This window comes from Haliotis rufescens, unplaced genomic scaffold (genome assembly GCF_023055435.1).
Source record: "Haliotis rufescens isolate VD_foot unplaced genomic scaffold, xgHalRufe1.0.p SCAF_1, whole genome shotgun sequence".
NCBI classification, from domain to species: Eukaryota; Metazoa; Mollusca; class Gastropoda; order Lepetellida; family Haliotidae; genus Haliotis; species Haliotis rufescens.
In genome coordinates, this window is record NW_025963779.1 from 75,945,345 (window position 1) to 75,964,986 (window position 19,642).

At 40.4% G+C, this 19,642-nt stretch overlaps 1 protein-coding gene across 6 annotated transcripts in view; it reads right to left on the minus strand.

Moving 5' to 3' along the window:
- Positions 1-536: 536 nt before the first annotated feature.
- The window catches only part of LOC124146826 (3-hydroxy-3-methylglutaryl-coenzyme A reductase-like), a 35,622-nt gene continuing 16,516 nt past the window's right edge, over positions 537-19,642 (minus strand). For all 6 annotated transcript variants that reach the window (XM_048401032.1, XM_048401033.1, XM_046517302.2 and 3 more), the window contains exons 7-21: positions 18,913-19,035; positions 18,254-18,411; positions 16,602-16,801; positions 15,148-15,362; positions 12,805-12,920; positions 12,047-12,125; positions 11,691-11,849; positions 11,020-11,105; positions 9,667-9,738; positions 8,381-8,486; positions 8,152-8,258; positions 7,104-7,308; positions 6,492-6,650; positions 5,140-5,291; positions 537-4,390 (exon numbers count right to left, since the gene is read on the minus strand). In XM_048401032.1, coding sequence (XP_048256989.1) covers positions 4,294-4,390; positions 5,140-5,291; positions 6,492-6,650; positions 7,104-7,308; positions 8,152-8,258; positions 8,381-8,486; positions 9,667-9,738; positions 11,020-11,105; positions 11,691-11,849; positions 12,047-12,125; positions 12,805-12,920; positions 15,148-15,362; positions 16,602-16,801; positions 18,254-18,411; positions 18,913-19,035 — 2,034 coding nt within the window. In that variant the 3' untranslated portion in view covers positions 537-4,293. The remainder of the gene's footprint in view (positions 4,391-5,139; positions 5,292-6,491; positions 6,651-7,103; positions 7,309-8,151; positions 8,259-8,380; positions 8,487-9,666; positions 9,739-11,019; positions 11,106-11,690; positions 11,850-12,046; positions 12,126-12,804; positions 12,921-15,147; positions 15,363-16,601; positions 16,802-18,253; positions 18,412-18,912; positions 19,036-19,642) is intronic.

Consider the following 19,642-nt stretch of genomic DNA (forward strand, 5'->3'; position numbering starts at 1 on the left):
TGGTGCTGTTCATGCATGATGTGAAATTTCATTGTGATCAGATTTTGCGCTCAGATGCAACGCCAAGGTATTGTAAATATACACCTCAACATGGTTACATTGAATTCATTATTTCCCTTTCTTTTTTGTTGTAGTATATGTCCCTCTAGACAAACATAAAGTCTATGAAATCTTTTATTACACAATATCCTTCTTGATTCTAAAAAAATGTTTAAAAAAAATTCCCTATGCTGATTTCATAGAGCTAGCTAGAGCTGGCTAGGCTTGCTTTTGTAGGCGTTTCTAGATTATTTATTTTATGAAGAAAAAAAACATATTCCTGTCATGGTGCAGGACTAATGTCCCTCCTAAATAATGACATGCCCGTCAAGAATGTTACAGTTTAATGACTTTCATGTTCACAGTCCAGTATGAATCCTATGAGGCTTAAACCTTCCCTGAGCAATTTTCAAAACTTAAGAGTAATGTCTTATTACTTTTTTTCTAAATAATTCACTAGATCTCTGCAGCGTAAGTTCAATAAAAATACAATTATCTTTGGATGATCAATATTTTATTTTCATTAAACAGATCAGTTATGATTTTCATAAATATATCTGTAAGCACAGTGCTGATGCGGATAGGAATAATACATAATAAATACACTTGTCATTTTTCACATAATTACAAAATGTACATGTATAAAATATATTCTCTTTTGCAAAATATACATAGCATACCTGCACACTGACACGTAACCTAAAAACATCCACACATCATTGAAAAATGATGCTCACAATCAACTGTGATGAACAGCTTTGAAAATATATATTTCAATATTGAGTTAATGGTAACTTCATAAATCCCTGAAATGAATCAATACATTTATCCCAAAAGATAACCAAACGTAAGGCATTGTTTCCAGTCACACTATTAAGTGTGTTACAACAGCACTTTGAACATTACTTCACTCATATCAGCTTAATTAGAGAGTAAAAACCTAGTGTGGAGAGTAATCAGGCTAAATCTTTGAAATGGCTTGGAAAATAAAGAATATGTTAAAAATAATCATACCAATTTCAATATTATAATAATACCATGTCAATTTCCACAAATACAATATCAACATTTCAATACCAACAGAATCATTTAATCTAAAAACACATACACATGTATATGGACATGTCTCCTTGCAAAACAAAAGCTTGAGACAGATGTGACATGAACAGCTGGTCCTAGGATGGAATACTTAAATGGCAAAACAAAATTTATTTTTTGATCTATTACACATACACAATCACTTTATCTGCCATTATCTCAGCCTTTCACCACCATCACCAATATCCATTAAGCCTGTTCTAGTACTCCTAAATCAACATCAGGACAGGGGAAGCAACTGCGACCATGACAGTGCTCAGGTTAATTGTGCAGTTGAGTCCTCCCAATAGCAAGGATTCATATTTCAATGAGGATGGAGATGTAACCATGGCTACATATCTAATATCACAGTTGTACCTTGATAATTACACACTTTAACAAATAATGTTCATAATCACAATACCAAACACATACAAGCATAACATTGGGTATCCACAAGAAACTGGGCCTTGGTCATTTTAATCACGACCTGGTGTGTTCACTTCCTGATTTTGTTGCCTTTTGTATCTTTCAGTTATTTAATAAAACTGATATTCTGAGAATGATCCTGTCTGAAAACACTGCTTCAGTTCCTCACTTGACCTTACAACTATACCTCTAAAAACCATGGGGAAGATATTGGTATAAGACAATCATTGGGGAAAAATGCTGATCACTTTCAATGCAGAGATGAGAATGGATATTTTCCTTTTCAGCTGAAACATCTTTGCAATGGAGCCTGGTCCATAATTTGGGGGTGTTTAGAGGGGAAGCCATCAGATTCTAACAAAATTTGTGGTCACTTAAATTCACGGAAATTCGCGCATCTGCGGAAGATTGTCATCCTTGTCAATGTGAAAAAACACCTTAACACAGAAAATACATTTAACGATGCATAACCGCAACTTCAGTACCACCTTTTCACAACGAAACAATGAAGAAATTATGGAAAAAGATGAAAACTGAACAGAGTAGAGGTGCTTATTTTTGGCAAAAGAAGTGTTTTCTTCATGACTATTTCCAACTATTCTTGTACATGGAGACATATTATCCTTAGTATTTCTTATTGAAACAATGTAACAACCAATCAAAAAACAATCCAGAATAGGATGACATGTGAGATTAATGCTCATTGCTTCACTGAGTCGTCTCAAGCTATGAAACATGATGTTTATCCTGATACTCTAGAAGCTGATACAGTATCAGTCACGGATGTAATGCCTAACCTGTAATCTGATGTTCAGAAGGTAATGAATGCCCTCGTAAATGCCATAATACTCCATGGTGTACACGCTATGGTGTTCAGTCATACAATTCTGTGTCTTCAGATATCATGAGACATACAGAAGCAGCATTAGAAATTGGCACTAGTCCTATAGTCCTTGCCAAACTGCCCAAAAGTTAAGGTATTCCTAAGGACTAGTAGAAATTTCCCCTTTATAAGGGTTTTGCTATGTGTTATCATTATAAGAACTAGTGGGCTAGAACTGCTAGTTTCTAGCACTGCAGAAGGCTTGTTTACATACAGCACTGATCATCTTAACAGGCAGTATGTCCAGGGAGTGGGCACGTGACCGATTAATGCCGAATGCTGGATCTTGAAGCGGTTTTCAACAAAGATACATTAGGCATTCCTCAAAAACATTGGTCTGCTAATAACCTGCCCTATATTTCTTAACATTCATCATACAAAAAAGATACTCAACAAGTTGCTATGGACAGCACAGCACAGCACAGAATGTAATTCTCTCAAAGACAATCAGTCTGACACTTTCTTTGTTATGATCATTGTCCTAGTTGTCAAGTTGGTCAGTTAACAAAACAAAGATGAGCTATTGGCTGGGTTTTGGCAAACAAATTTCCATTGTGTTGTGACCCTGGAAAACCTGGCCAATGATATGAGCTAAGACTAGCCCATCTTAGTTTGACATTGAGGACAACTTTTGGTGTAATGATACTTCAACAACTACCCCCATGCTGGTACATGGTTTGTTTTGTTTGTTTGTTGTTTTACACCACACTCTGCAATATTCCAGCTATATGACAGTGGTCTGTAAATAATCGAGTCTGGACCAAACAATCCAGTGATTGACATCATGAGCATCGATCCACACAATTAAGATACGATGACATGCATTAACAAAGTCAGCGGGCCTGACCACCCGATCCTGTTAGTCGCCTCTTACGACAAGCATAGTCACACATTCAAAGGCTGTACAATACCCCAAATATGGCTCATTCAAACTATTCAAAACTGCATATATCTCGGCTGAACACATTAAACTCAACTAGATAATTTAAGAATACCACCATCATATTGAGATTGCATCTCAACCCTTAAATCATGATATGGATTGTCATTGGTTCGTCAGTAAGTGACTGAGTGGGATAAGATATCCCCATCAGGAGCATCTAAACTCATACATTAGAACACATCGGAGGGTAGAATGTTCCAATCAAACAATATCAAAACATGAACTATGACTAAAAACATTTAGACGTAGGTTGGATGGAGTAGACTCTTATTGTTGGGTCATAAATAGCGAACTCTACTGATCTAACACAGTCATTGTAGAATTAGGCTTCATGCTCGTGGTCGATTCTGTAGCCTGAATTTAGAATACATGCAATACACAAAGGACAGAGGTTCTGTCACAAAACCTGAACTTGATGTTCAGAACAATACAAATGGTTTCATTTACATCAGCACCTATAATCAGCATGACAGAAAATGCTGGAAGATGTTGGACAACCAGATTTCTTAGCACCGAGAATGGAAGCTGAGCAGAAATGATAGAAGGTCAAGAGAACAGCTTGTATCAGCTCAGAAGAGTCGTGTTTTGTACACAGTGCTAATAACACAACAAGTAGTATTCCTGTAGCAAAATTCTAAATGTCAATTCACAAACAAATGCAGGATTTCATATAACATATTGGATGTATCCATGAAAGGCTTGATTGTGAGCCTAATGGACACTTCCAGTTTAGCTGGCCTTGCTACCAGGTAGTGACACCGTTTTTACATTGAGCTTGAGCTTGCCAGGAAGGTGTTAACAACACAATACCATAATACACACTACCCTGACAACCACCTCATAGATGGTCAATACTTTGACTTTGAAACCAGGTTTTGACTAGTGCTGAATAGAACCCCGACACACCTATGGGGGAGTGTCATCATGATGCTTTGTGTAGGCAGGAGTTGGGGACAGGCTCTGTCTTCAGTTGTTGAGGAAGTGATGGGGTGGCAGTGCCAGCCACATTCATACTGGACCTGGAACAGCAGAGACAGCAAGCTTATTGACAATCATCATTGATAATCATTGATGAACATCGTAATAAGTGCAACATAAGAATGACACTGAGCGATACCATACTGCAGTTTTAACATGAATACCCTACTCAGACACAGTGTACAACTCCGAGCCAACCAGTCCTGGTTTTAATCCTTGAGGAGCGCCAAGTCATTTAGGAGTAACTGAAGTTACTATGCTTTGTTGTTTGTTTGTTTGTTTAACATCGCACCCAGCAATATTCCAGCAATGTGACAGCTTCCTGGTAACAACTGAGTATGGGACAGACAATCCAATGTTTGACACATCAGCAATGATCCATGCCGTTGGGGTATGATGACACACAAGTGTGACCACTATCTTCATTAAGTTGGGGGGACCTATTTTAACCCGGAATAACCATGGAGGAAGTTACTAAGCCAGTTATCCATACAAAACATTCATTAATATAACATGAACTTAAAGTATTATGCCATTCTTAATTTTATCAATATGTGTGCACAATTTTTAAGATGACCATTTGGATATTTGCTTCTACCAGCAACATTTGCACCCAGAGATCTGCCACTCATCTCGGCGACCCCCCTGCTCACTGTGGCATGATATTGTGATTTAATATTCTTCATACTCGCTTCATAGATCCACTTTCTTGAAATTAACTCATATACACATCAACTAACAAAGATGGTCTGCATCTCCCACAGCAGCAGTGGATCGAGTGTTCACCCACCTGTTGTGAGTAAGATGGCTCTTCACGAGATGACCAGCGGCCAGTGCAGAGAGTAGGGAGAGTTCTCCAGCCAGGACGGTGGCGCATACAACTCGGGCCAGGGTACGAGCGTTGTCGCCAGGGCAGTTAGATGACCCCTTTACCCCTAGCATCTGAAAACATTATGACATAATGTATTATTATTCATGGTGTTTAACTGTTGTATGCAACTAACATTTGACAACAAACTATCACATGAAGGTTCATATGTATCCATCTGTCAAAGAAGCTATGTGGGACTATCGAACACCAGCCGAGTCCAAGAGCTTTTAGACACTTTAAGCAATATTGCCATAAACTTGTACTACATAGAGAGGGAACTGAATCAGATTCCATGTCTTAATAATTATGAATGATATACTAAATAGAACATGTAGAATGATAGATATTTCAGAGAAACACGTTTTCAAATCTTTAACCAGTATGTAATACCTTAAAAATGTCAGTTTTAGAAGTATGCTGGCTTTGATATTTTGAAGCTATTACTTGTATAGAGTGAGTACAGTTGGATGCTGCATCACCCATATGGGAAGCTAGGATCCTTGTCCCTTGTGATATTGCTTCAAGTACTGGACCACCTCCCCACCTTTCATCAATTAATTCATGATAACTACAGTGGGATTTTATGGTGATTCAATAAAGCTGAGTTATCACTATCCCCCTGCCACGGGGCACACAAGAATTTTGTTTATTCATAAAGTAGTGAACAACATGGAAGTTAATGTGAACTATAAAAAAAGAGTTCTATATATCCTTGAGAAGAGATAGGCCCTGGGGTGGCATTATGTCATGAGAACATCTGATTTTACTTTCCCCATTGCAGACACTATGCACAAAAGAAAAGAAAAAAAGGACATGGATCATGGGACGTACTGTGAAATGAACAAAATCTAGGGATGTAACTCTGGAAAAAACATCACTTACGGCACCAAATTTCGAACTCAGTCTTGACAAATGTCTCTTAGATAAAATGTGCAAACTTTAGTTCATGCAACTTCAGTAATTTCTGAGAAAACTTGTCCCCAATTCAACCAGCATGCACCAAGTTGAAAACACGGAGCAAGGACCATAACATTGTAAATATTTAATTGAAGATAACAATTTTCGAACTCAATCGAGACCGTGACTAGTCACATCAGTGTGTACAATTTCATTTCTCCAACTTAAATAGTTTTTGTCCCCATTGAGAAGCCGACGATGGACCGACAAACTTCGTTCCTCTATCCGGTGGGGGATAATAAACACTAATGTCACTCCCCTGCATATTACCATCAGGTTCATCCTAACCACATCCCATCTTATGGCGAACCCACCTGCAGACAGGCCGACTGGGGAGGAAGGACCGTGCCGCCTCCTACAGTTCCGATCTCTATTGACGGCATGGTGCAGCTTATGTAGAGGTCCTCATGATGTGGGCCTGTTGCTTCAATCAACGTCATGCAGTTGGAGCTGGCCACATTCTGGGCAGGATCCTGCACAAAATAAAATAAGGTTACATGTAAGTTTTCACTTTGCCCTGTGGAGACACAGCACCCCACTGTTGATCCAAAGAGGCTACAAAATGGGATTGGGTGGTCAGGCTCACACCAAACTCAGACACAGTATGCTGACTCTGAGCTGACCACAAGCGTTAGAAATTGGCATTACTCCTATAGTCCTTGCCAAACTGCCCAAAAGTCAAGGTATCATAAGGACAAGTAGAATTTTGCCCTTTTAAAAGGTTTTGCTGTTGTCATTATAAGGACTAGTGGACTAAAACTGTTAGTTTCTACTGCTGACCAGTCCTTGTTTTATCCTCTTAATGCTGAGCGCACAGACTGGGTAACAACAAGTACCATCTTTTAATGTCTTTTGGTATGAGATCGAGCCTTCAGACCATGGAGGCTGTCATGGTCTGTAAGGAGCTGAACTCAGTGACTAATTACCTGTCCTGTGGCAATGAAGATGGCGGTGACGACGTTGGCAGCGTGAGCGTTGAAGCCCCCGATGCTGCCCGACATGGCAGACCCAATCAGGTTCTTAGTGATGTTAAGGTCAACAAGGGCTGGGACAGACGTCTTGAGTAGGTTCTTGACAACATTGCCAGGGACGACGACCTCGCATACAACCGACTTCCCACGGCCTTCAATCCTAGAAATACAACAGTTATGTGTAGAACATGAACTAAATTCATTGTACTTTCCTACAAGTTTCAAATGAGTGAGTCAGTTGGGTTTAAAGCTGCTTTGAACAGTATTTCAGTTATATTATCACATATCATATTAATATGAGTAGGTTCTGTGATGTTTACCAGTACTTAAAACCAACAAGAAAGAGCATGGTGCTGACAAACCAAAACTCATAATATGGGCAAATCTGGCAAATCGAACCCATGACCACAGGATTCTGGCACACCTAGAGATGCAACTCTGCACAGTGAACTGCAGCATCTTCAACAACTTGGCCACCTGTACCCCCAAAGTATCCAGGTCATGCCATAACAAATGCTTCCTCAGGCAAAACCTTTTGTTTAGTGTGAACAAAGTAATGCCTTTCAAAAGTTTTTTTCTGAAGCAGTGGTGCTTGAAAATCAAAATCATGTCACACAAGCAAAACAATCATCATTCAAAAATCATTCTATTCTTCTATTATCATAGCTGCCAACTTTCCCAAATTACAATTCATATTTTGTTATGATCTGGTCATGACATCAAAGCCTGACAATTATGTTGATAATAGTTTCCATTTCGACTACAACAACTTCCGATAATACGAGTGGAGTGTCTCAATTGGACAGTTGCAGAACTATAAATAGACTTCATACCAGTCGATAAACAAGATGCGCTTGCGTTTGTAGCCAATGGGGTAAGACTAAATAATGACCATCTCTTCACTTATTTGTATGAATTAAGGATGAAATCGTAAGTTGCAAATTTTTAACAAATATGAAAAAATACGGTTGGCAACTATGCGTTATCCTTCTATTTTCCTCACCAATTGATAGCCGATGGTTTCTTGTCTGTGCAATAGTTGCCGCTCAAACTGAGAATTTCCACGTCACAAAAGTTTTCACTCAGTATGTTCAAGGCCTTTTCAGCTCCCTGAGGAACATAAATCATGTTGTCAGTTGGAACTAGCACTAAACAGCAACAATCAAACAAAAAGAACTTCATGTCAACCATACACAAGCGTGCCAGCTTCATGTCGCCCGTCCTCAACGTACCTTAGATAGCATGTTCATGCCCATAGCATCTCCAGTCTTGGCCACAAACCTCACATACAACAAGCGTCCGGCCTGGGCGATCTGAAGTCTCTGCAGACGAGCAAACCTAGAACATAAAACCACAGTGAGCAAATAACATACTATGTTAGTCTAGGAATGTAATAATTTCCATATGAGGAAACTTTACATTGTGTGTATGTGTGTTGTTTAATTCCACACCTAGCAATATTCCAGCTATGTGGTGGCGGCCTGTAAATAATGAAGTCTGGACCAGACAATCCAGTGATTGGTATTGTGAGCAATGGTCCACACCATCAGTGTACAAGGACACGCCATCTATTAAGTCCTCGAGCCTGACATCGCAATCCATTTGGTTGCCTCTTATGACCAATTCTTACCACTGGATAACAGAGTGAGTTGGGTTTAACGCCGCTTTTAACATTATTCCAGTTATATCATGGCATGTCAACTTGATGTGGGAGGAAAGCCCGAAGTGATGCAGGTCCCAGATGTTTACCACTTTGGTGAAATCCACAAGTACGGGCATGGTGCTGACAAACCTAGAATCATAATCAAGGCGAACCGGGATTCGAACCCATGATCATAGGTTTCTGGTGTGCCCAAGGGACGCAACTCTGCACAGCGAATTGCGCCGCCTTAGACGACTGGGCTACATCTGCTCCCCAAAAGACAACAGAGGACAAGAACAGCTTCCAACGTCCAAATGTTCAGAATCCAACCAATATGGCGAGCAGAGAACAAGATTACCTCCATGCCTGACTTTGTATACGAGATGAAAGAGTAAGTGTTGGTTAATGCCGGTCAGAAATTCCAAGCAATATTTTGATGGCTTCACATTGTCCATTCAGGGACAGACAAACCAATGATTGATACAGCAATATCCAAGCTGCCCAGGTATTATGAAATGCAATGTACCAGCCAAGCCGGCCATCACGACCCTATAAGCTATCTCTTACAAGCTTACATTTCTAAGGCTATTCTAATCCATGTCCCTACTGAGGTATATCAAGGAGAGACATGAGTTTTTTTGTTTCTTTGTTGTTTAATTGTGCACTCAGCAATATCCCAGCTATATGAAGGTGGTCTGTAAATAATCTATGCAATTGGGATACGATGACATGCATCAAATAATGGTGGCCTGTGAGAAACTATCACGCAATCTTACACAAGGATACGCCATAAGCCAGGTCACCAAGCCTGACCACCATATTGTCTTGGGATACTGGGTACATATTCTAAATGAATCATCAGTAAGAACTGTTTACCTGCTTGTAAGATCAAAAGCTTCCTTGATGAGCTCAAAATTCTCCTTGTCCTCCATCCAAAGTTTCACCTCACTGTGGAAATATATTAGCAATAAGACACAGAGACATAGTTGCAAATAAACTGGACGTTGTTTACTAAGCTTGCTCTTTCTTTACCATTGAACAAAGTGCTGGACAAACATCTGTTGGGTATATTCAATCCACATACTCAGTTTCAACAAAAGACATTCTAAAACGTATTTACTGACTTTGACTGCTGCCAGCTTGTTCTACTAATGAGTGAGTGAATGTAGATTAAGATGTAGTAGCAATATTTCAGCTTAACCACAATGGACTGTGTCTGGTCCATACAAACTTGACTAACATATAGTCTATGAAATCTTTTATTACATTTCTATTAATACATTTCTCTCCTCTAACATAAAAACAAATAATTTTCCTGATGCTGATTTCATATGTGCTGGCTCGAGTGAGTAAGACTTGCTTTTATATATATATCTAGATTAGTTTTGTTATCATAAAATACATATATTCCACAGTCATGGTGCAGGACAACAGTTGGTTGGTTGGTTTGTTGTTTAACACTGCACTCAGCAATATTCGAGCTATATGACGGCGGTCTGTAAATAATCGGGTCTGGACCAGACAATCCAGTGATTGATATCATGAGCATCAATCCAAGCAATTGGGATCGATGACCGTGCATCAACCACGTCAGCAAGTCTGACCACCCAATCCTGTTAGTCGCCTTTTACAGCAAGCATGGGTTGCTGAAGACCTATTTTACCCCGAATCTTCACGGGTCCACAGACAAGCCAGTGGATCATCACTTGAGCAATAACCCATGCTGCTAGGATATCAAAGCTCCCATTCAACAAAGTCATGGAGCCTACCTGATCAAAAACAGATACCAAATACGACTAGCCATAGTCTGAGTTGGGGAACATGACTATATGACACTTTCTATGGATAGTAACTTCTTTTTGGGGGGTCACAATGTTTCAAAGCTACTTTTTGCTGCTTCATCAGGTGAATGCACACAATGGAATGTACTGTAAGTGGCTAATCTTGTCAGTAATCATGACAGTTTGAGAGAATGGAAGACATGGTTTAAGAAGAGTTTCAAAATGTATGGCTTGCTAATGCATGTAACATGCTTCCTATTTGCCACAACATCAACATCAACATCAACATCAACAATGCATTCACCTGATGAAGGAGCAAGAAGTAGCTCTATAACATCGTGACAAAGACAAAGAAGTTGCTATCCATAAAAAGTGTCATGTATTCAAGCGATAGACTGTTGGATAGGTGTTCTAACTCAAGTCTCCATATGGCTGACCTACTACTGACCTTGCTCTCTTGGCAGTAGGGAATCGGATGGCAGGTGCACGGGTCATGCCTTCATTGATGACCATGCTGTGGGCTCCTCCGCTTTGCTGTAAACAATCAGATTCAGGCTTGAAGTCTTGGGTCTACTGTGGCAGTAGAGACTTGTAAATTTGTAGTAATTGTCAGTGCCAGTAAATGATTGAAGCACTAGTAACATATCTGGCAAGAAATGACTGAAAGTGTCCACTGGTTGTTGTACACAAACATGGTAGGCATAGATCATCAAGTTTTGGGCTGGCTGTACCTACATAAAAGCAACACAAGGGTGAATCAAAACCTTTTTCGACCTGACTTGTGTCTGAGCTACTTGCCCAGTGTGGATTGTCTACCATCTGAATACATGCAGCGCACCAACATATCATAGAGCTTGCTACTTATTGCTGCTGTCCACGTACTCCACCCATTGTATTGCTGTTTTCATGGTGTACCTTAAACTGTGTGTTCCAATATAATTTTCTCATCATTCACTGATATTGTTAGTCATTTACTGATTTCACACTATATTTCTGTATGTACCGATATCTAGGTTAACCATTCAAGTTGAAAATCACCTCACAACACAACACACAGTGTCAGTGACAACATTTATTAACTTGACATGTCTAAATAACACTTTTCTTGGAGTTACTCACTTCAATTGCTCGACAACCTCTGTTAGTGCTGGCAACCAGACATCCTTCCGTTGTTGCCATGGGAACCTGGTACTTGACGCCATCCAGGAGCAGTGGTCCTGCGACACCCACTGGTAAAGGCATGTAGCCGATCACATTCTCACAGCAGGCTCCGTCCACCTGGGCAAACATTCACACATATATTGCAATATCTTTGGTAATAACACAATCAAGACATTACTTAATTTCAAGAATCGCAAAGCCAATATTTTTTTCAAGTAAACAAGAAATATTACAGAGCAAATACAAATTTCATATTATTTTCTCATGCTTAGCTATGAAAAAACAATGAAAACTTAATCAAATCATATTCTTACATATTTATAATCATAGTGTTCATATGGTAGTTTCTCCAAAGCATCAGAGGCAGCAAGTTTTTCCGAAACCATCCGTCGTCTGGAATATCAACAAAACATAATGACAATACTACACCACAGAATACTCTACTGTACACTGGAAATCAGATCCACAAAACATGATCATAATCAAAGGTGGGTGATAATAACTACAACCCCCCCCCCCCCCCCTTCCCACACACACACACATCCTGCACACACAATATTCCTGCAGCCTGACATAATAGAGTCTTGACCAGATAAACCAGTGACTGATATTATGACCAATGATCCACACTGTCAGGGTACAATGACACTCGATCATCACTTAGTCACCTAGTCTGACCACCCAATCAGCTTGTATAGCATAGATTGCTAGGAACCAATTCTAACCCAAATCGCATGAGGTCAGGCTGCACTGATCAAGGGTTTGACACTGCAGTATGAGACTTCACCAGCTAACTCTGATATTGTTGAGCAGAAGCCATGTCTCTGAACAGTGTATAGTTTCTTTGTTGGTTGTTTAATATGCTGCATTCAACAACATTCCAGCTATTTCATGGCAGTCTGAGACCAGATAATCCAATGATCAATATTGTGAGCAACAATCTATGCCATCACGGTAAGATGATAATCAACAAGTCGCAGAGTCTGACCACCCGAGAACAATGTATATATTGTTGTGGATAGTCGTCATACTGTACATAATGGACACGTGGTTCAGACAATGGTGAGCCTACCTGATGGCGACGCCCCTGACATGGTCCTGCAACACAGTCTCCAGCTTGTAGGCCGGGATGTGCTTCCTCTCCACCAGCAGCTGGATCTCCGCATCAGACAGCACCCCAGGGCCCTCCTACAACAGAGCCAGTGTCTGCTGTATACCAGTGGCAAATATATTTATTATGCTTATATTTTCTGTCAATTCCATCAGCTCCAATTTGTAGCAAAATTAAAGCATTAAGAACTGGTTCAGAATTATAACCCTCAAATGTTACTAGTCAATGTACTTGTCATAAGCACAATTTAGTCTTGGGACAGTTGACTTGCATGTTTTTGAAAGCCGAAAACCTCTGTCAGATTTAACCATTATCCTGATTATTGTAATTGTGAGATGATGTCAGCAGATCACACTGGTTGCATGCGAGTTGCCATTACAAGATGCCGTCTTCATGGTCAATACAGAGCTTGAGCCACCAAATGTCGAGCTACAATTACGAGGCAATTATCACGTTTTCAAAGGCTCAAGTTAGGCCTCTGTATGCCTTAAAATGTATTTTTTTTCATTGTCCAAAGAGCTCCATGTGACACAGTGAACAATGGTTGCCAAGGTTAAGGTATTTTAAGGTATGACAATGATGATATGGGCACACTTTGGCCAACAGGATCTACATAACTTCAGAAATGAGAAAAAAATTGCAAATCATAAAGAAAGTTTTAGATGTGTTCATATGAATTTTGGGCAGTGTTTCTCTAGAACTTAAACATTATTTTGTTTATACAAGCTGATTTTCTAAGGAAATGTAGATAAAAACAGTACAAAAATATGGAAAAACAAAACATTCATTAAATGAGAAAGTATGTTATTTATGTTAAAGTCAGCGGTATTCAAGTCCTATCACACAAGTGTGTGGTGAATCTAGCCTGGACCAGGGAAACCAGTGAGTGATAGCTCGAGCTCCGTCCAGGCAGTCACCAGTATTCAAGTCCTGTCACACAAGTGTGTGGTGAATCTAGCCTGGACCAGGGAAACCAGTGAGTGATAGCTCGAGCTCCATCCAGGCAGTCACCAGTATTCAAGTCCTGTCACACAAGTGTGTGGGGAATCTAGTCTGGACCAGGGAAACCAGTGAGTGATAGCTCGAGCTCCGTCCAGGCAGTCAGCAGTATTCAAGTCCTATCACACAAGTGTGTGGTGAATCTAGCCTGGACCAGTGAAACCAGTGAGTGATAGCTCGAGCTCCGTCCAGGCAGTCACCAGTATTCAAGTCCTGTCACACGAGTGTGTGGTGAATCTAGTCTGGACCAAGGAAACCAGTGAGTGATAGCTCGAGCTCCGTCCAGGCAGTCAGCAGTATTCAAGTCCTATCACACAAGTGTGTGGTGAATCTAGCCTGGACCAGGGAAACCAGTGAGTGATAGCTCGAGCTCCGTCCAGGCAGTCACCAGTATTCAAGTCCTGTCACACAAGTGTGTGGGGAATCTAGTCTGGACCAGGGAAACCAGTGAGTGATAGCTCGAGCTCCGTCCAGGCAGTCAGCAGTATTCAAGTCCTATCACACAAGTGTGTGGTGAATCTAGCCTGGACCAGGGAAACCAGTGAGTGATAGCTCGAGCTCCGTCCAGGCAGTCAGCAGTATTCAAGTCCTATCACACAAGTCTGTGGTGAATCTAGCCTGGACCAGGGAAACCAGTGAGTGATAGCTCGAGCTCCGTCCAGGCAGTCAGCAGTATTCAAGTCATCTTCTGGAGACAAGGGAGTTAAGGGATTGTAGCGCCACCAGTGGCTATTATGAGTGATGTCCCTTCTATGTCTCTTCTAATGACCAATCGGGCCTCATCTTTCATATCACTTGCATTTGCTTCAAGCAAAATTCAAGTCAAGGCACCTTGATTAAAAACATACAAATATTTGGAAAATATCTGTCAACGCCGAGTTGACGGTACACATGCTATACAAATCCTGCAATCGACTGAAATCTGCACGAGAGTTTATGAACCTGATGTTGATTTTGTTACATGATTTTGATTGGACTATGCATAGACTTATTAGTCCAGCCAAGTATAACTCCATATTTCCAGCCTAGTTCGGCAAGGGAGGAAACTGGACTTTTATAGTCAGTTAACTCCCTTGCCTCAGGAAGGTGTATTCAAGTCCTATCACACAAGTGTGTGGGTAATCTAGCCTGGACCAGAGAAACCACAAGCTCCGTCCACTGTCAAGGTACAATGACCAAACAGGTTACACATGTAGTACAGCCACCCAACCCCCTCATTATATTCAGCATTATCACGACAAGGTTGGGGATATGGCTACTTGTTCTCATCAGAATTGCCCCTGGGCTCTCACATAGAATACTTACATCTGACTTCATGATTGATACACAGTCCTCCAGACGGCGAGGCTGCTTGGGTTTCAGCAGCAGCTGGAGCGGCTTGAATGCTTCATCATCCACCTCCGTCTGAGTTGACTTGTCTTCCTTCTCATCATCGGAGCTGTCATCATATTCCCCGATGATGAAGGATGCACCTGGTTTGAACGTATTACTGACTTGTCCATTAGTCACTCCTTCAATAGCTGGAATTCACAAAACCAAACATGATAATCATGGCATACTCCAAGAACTTCTATCAACATCGGAAGACAAATCACAAGATGTGCCTAAATCTCCAAGAGATTTCTAAAATATCCATGTCGTAAAACAACCCTGAACAATCCTCAAACTTGTAAAATAGCCCAATAACTGTTTAATAATGAATGCTTAATTTGAATCTGGGCACCATAGACATAATTCAGTTTACTCAATCAAGCATGTCTGAAGAGAAGTCGGAGAGTACTGAATGATGGACAACACGCTGGGACAATAAAGATAACAAAACAGAAAGTAAGCTACATTTGGAAAATCGGTGACAGGTATTAAAACATGAAAAATCTCAAGCTATAAGGGGTGTAAAGGTGTTTACAAAACGCAAGAGAACATTACAATGACATTAAAATCAGAAGTTTTCCTTTGATGTGTTACATCTGTGTGTAGAGATTCTCAATATAAGGTCACATCAGGTGAACCTGGAGTTCTGGAGCCAATATGTCAGCTTTCAAAAACAACTGAACTTCAATTCATTACAAACTCGATTTGGAAATTTTGATCTCAGCAAAATAAAAACCTCCACAGAACAGATACATATGCTGGATGAAACCCTTTTGGGTGGATGCCATGGTGCTCAGAAACAACATGTATGAAACATCCACAACAATGCATAAAATATCCACTGCTTTATGTTTTTGGAACATCCTGACCATATTCATATTTTTGAGATAATGAAATCAGATACTCAGATAAATCCTGAAATTATTGGATCACCAAATCAATCGACATCTGTCCTAAAATGCATCATGAAATTAATGCGAGTTGCTTTGCCTTTGAACTATAAAACTTGAGAAACTAGTAAACTAGTGAACTTGAGATGACAATATACTCCAAAATGTCCAGATGAAAAAGCGTAAGAATTAATATGAACAAGAGACACTCATATTTTTCAATTAAGTTCATGATCAATTTAATTCCATGATTCACAGTATGCTTGTCAGAATGCATTGCTCACTCATATTAATACTTAAGAAGCCTCAATACTGACTGGCATATCTAAAGGTTACCTGACACAACCTCCTATGGATGTGTCCTCAGACCATCATCCACAGAGGAACCGTATTGGAGCCAATCATTGGATTTTAATGCAAAAGAAGAATATTACACTCTTCATTTTCACAACTAACTCTCATCAAAATAATGACAAGTACTTCAGTATCTGTACACACCCTCTGTCTGTGAGTCACTGGTGGTATTGGTGGTATTGGTGGTATTGGTGCCAATGTCAGCCACTATCTTCTCAGGCGAGGCTGTCTTCAGCATATCATCCACCTCACGATCAACGTCAGTGTCCATGAATATATACTTGCATGTGAGGACGATTGCCAAAACCAGTGTCATTGCATAATCAGCTCTTCCCAAAAACATTCTGAAACATTAAATTTGTCAACATTGCAAGCTGTAACTTAGAATGTATACCAAACAATTTCATCACAGCTCCTTTGTTTGGAATCTAGCTGGCCCTTGATGTGACTGTTATTCTGAACTTCGATAACATGGTTAATAACTAATCACATCCAATTTGATCTCATTAAAACTATACTAAAAAATGTCAAAGTGATTTGACAGCAACGATCTAGATAATTTCATGCAATACATATAACATACACGTGATATAGGCAATATCATAATAACGTATGTCAGTGTGAAATGAGCTTTCACGTTGCATTCAAGACTATATCACTTACATAACCAAGTCAGCGAGCCTGACCACGTGATCCCGTTAGTCACCTCTTACAACAAGCATAGTTGCCTTTTACGACAAGCATAGTCGCCTTTTATGGCAAGCATGGGCTGCTGAAGACCTATTCTTCTCTGGATCTTCACGGATCTCGTTGCTTGTGCCAGTCTTGACTTATGATGGTTTAATCGCGCTAGCCCAACTTAGACACAGTATACTGTCTCCGAGCGAGCTGGTCCTTGTTTTTCTCAACTTAATGCCTGTCATCAGGCAGGGCAACAACAAGTACAATCTATCAATGTCTTTCGGCATGACGCAGCCAGTGGATCAAACCACCAACCTTCTACTTTCGGGGCAGATGCTCTATCCACTACACAACAGATGGAATTATGAAGAAATAATGTATCAGAATTCTGTGAGCACATATAAAGAGATACAATAACAGGGAAAGTTCATACAAAGTTTCATTGTTACAAGATGATTGAATTGAACAGTTTCTGATTCAACGTAATTGTTTGAATGAGATGGCTTGGTTAAGAACAATTTTGAACTTGAAACAGGCATGTTGAATTGACAGTGGACACTTCAAAATAATAAATGGTATTCAAATTGCACATCACCACGACGTAATTATGGGGGATCTCAGACAGTTAATGTCAGTACGCATACACAGCCAAGAACGAGGGGAGAGAGCAAATAGCAGGAGTGAGTGAGTGAGTGAGTTTGATTTTATGCCGCTTTTAGCATTATTCCAGCAATATCACGGTGGGGGACACCAGAAATGAGCTTCACACATTGTACCCATGTCGGGAATAGAACCCGGGTCTTCGGCGTGACGAGCGAACGCTTTTTAACCACTAGGCTACCCGACCGCCCCTCAAATAGCAGGAGATAGTGGAGGTGGCAAAATACAAACCTACAACGGATGAGGAGAGGGAAGAAGAGGGTCCAGGCTTGACTGTTGCAGTATCTCACTCATGTACATATTACCTGGTACATAAATATTTGCATTCTGAGTCAGCTGATTGGGCAAATGTATAAGGGTGTAGGTGTAGGAAGGAAGTGGGGACCAGGGGTCTGTAGAAGAAGACGTGTAATATCAAAGAAGCAGTTCAAGACTACACAATCTGACCTACTCACCGCTGAACATAGAACTGCCACAGTGGCACATCAGGGTTGATTCTCTGGTCCATCAAAGCCTTCTCTGCTGGGGTCATGACTGAGGTCATCTGAGGGTCAGCGTTGTCCGTTGCGGCCACCCACCGACTGTGGGCATGTACGAGCACCAACCCCGCAGACTTGGTAAAATACAAGAGAAGAAATGTCTGAACTTGTGACAATTTAACTCTCAATTGCACTATAATTATAACTTAAACCCATTTAAATCAAATGAGACTTCAAAACAAAATAGCACGAGGTCACATTGTCATGACACACTATGAGAGGTTACCATGGTTAATATTGATTGTGTGATCAGCTACAGACTGGGAAGAGATGGCTTGTTTTTCATTACGAATAACTTTTATTTTTGTTATTTGTTAAATGCACACCTTAGATATAAAGATGACATTTCATACTGGGAAGGTGTTGCTTGAATGGCCTCAAATGACTGCCAATTAAGCCTGAGCTAGGTCCTCCTTTGATATTTCTATGTACAATAGAGTTTTCCTTTTCATGATGGCTACATACCACTTAAAATATTGAGCATCATCCATTTCTTTCATATTATATAGTTAATCTGTCCTGACTTTTTATGAGTAGTATAGGATGGAATCGTGTATGAGCACTACCATCCTCACCATGATGATTTTGACTCTCTGGGTGACGGGGTTGGGCTTGGTCTCCTCCTCCTCCTGCTGCAGGATCTGGGCCAGCTGCCGCAGCTGCCACATGGGACGGCCGTGATTACGTACCCTTGTCAGCTACAACACACGGTGGCAGTCACAGAAACATGGTCGTCTGTACTGTTGTGAACGTGGGGGCATATATTCTTCATTGTGTTTGTTTTTTTGCTCATTTGTTGTTTAAAGCTGCACTCGGCAATATTCCAGCTATACGATGGCAGTCAGTAAATACTTGTGTCTGGACCACACATTCCAGTGATTGACAACACGATCATCGACCTATGCAATTGGGATAACTTGACATGCATCAACCAAGTCAGCGAGTCTGACCACCCGATTGTTTGTCGTCTCTTAGGACAAGCACTGTCTGCTGAAGACACAGGGGCTCAACAATGCACAACAATGCTTCTGTAATTAATAATAACTCTGCAGTGTTTGAAGTTAAACATGAAAGTCAGTGGGTCAGTGCCAGATTTAACTGGTCCCTAGTGGAAGACGTAGATTTAAATGCCACGGGAGAAGATCTCCAGGACCCACCATGCAAATTTTGAACACTGCTTGGGATTCATGCTTCCTAAAATAAAGTTTAAATCTTTTATCCAAAAAGTTCAAACTAATACTCTTCATAAACAAATTAAAAAGAATTCCACCACAGAACTCAAACGAAATTAAAAGAACATGTACA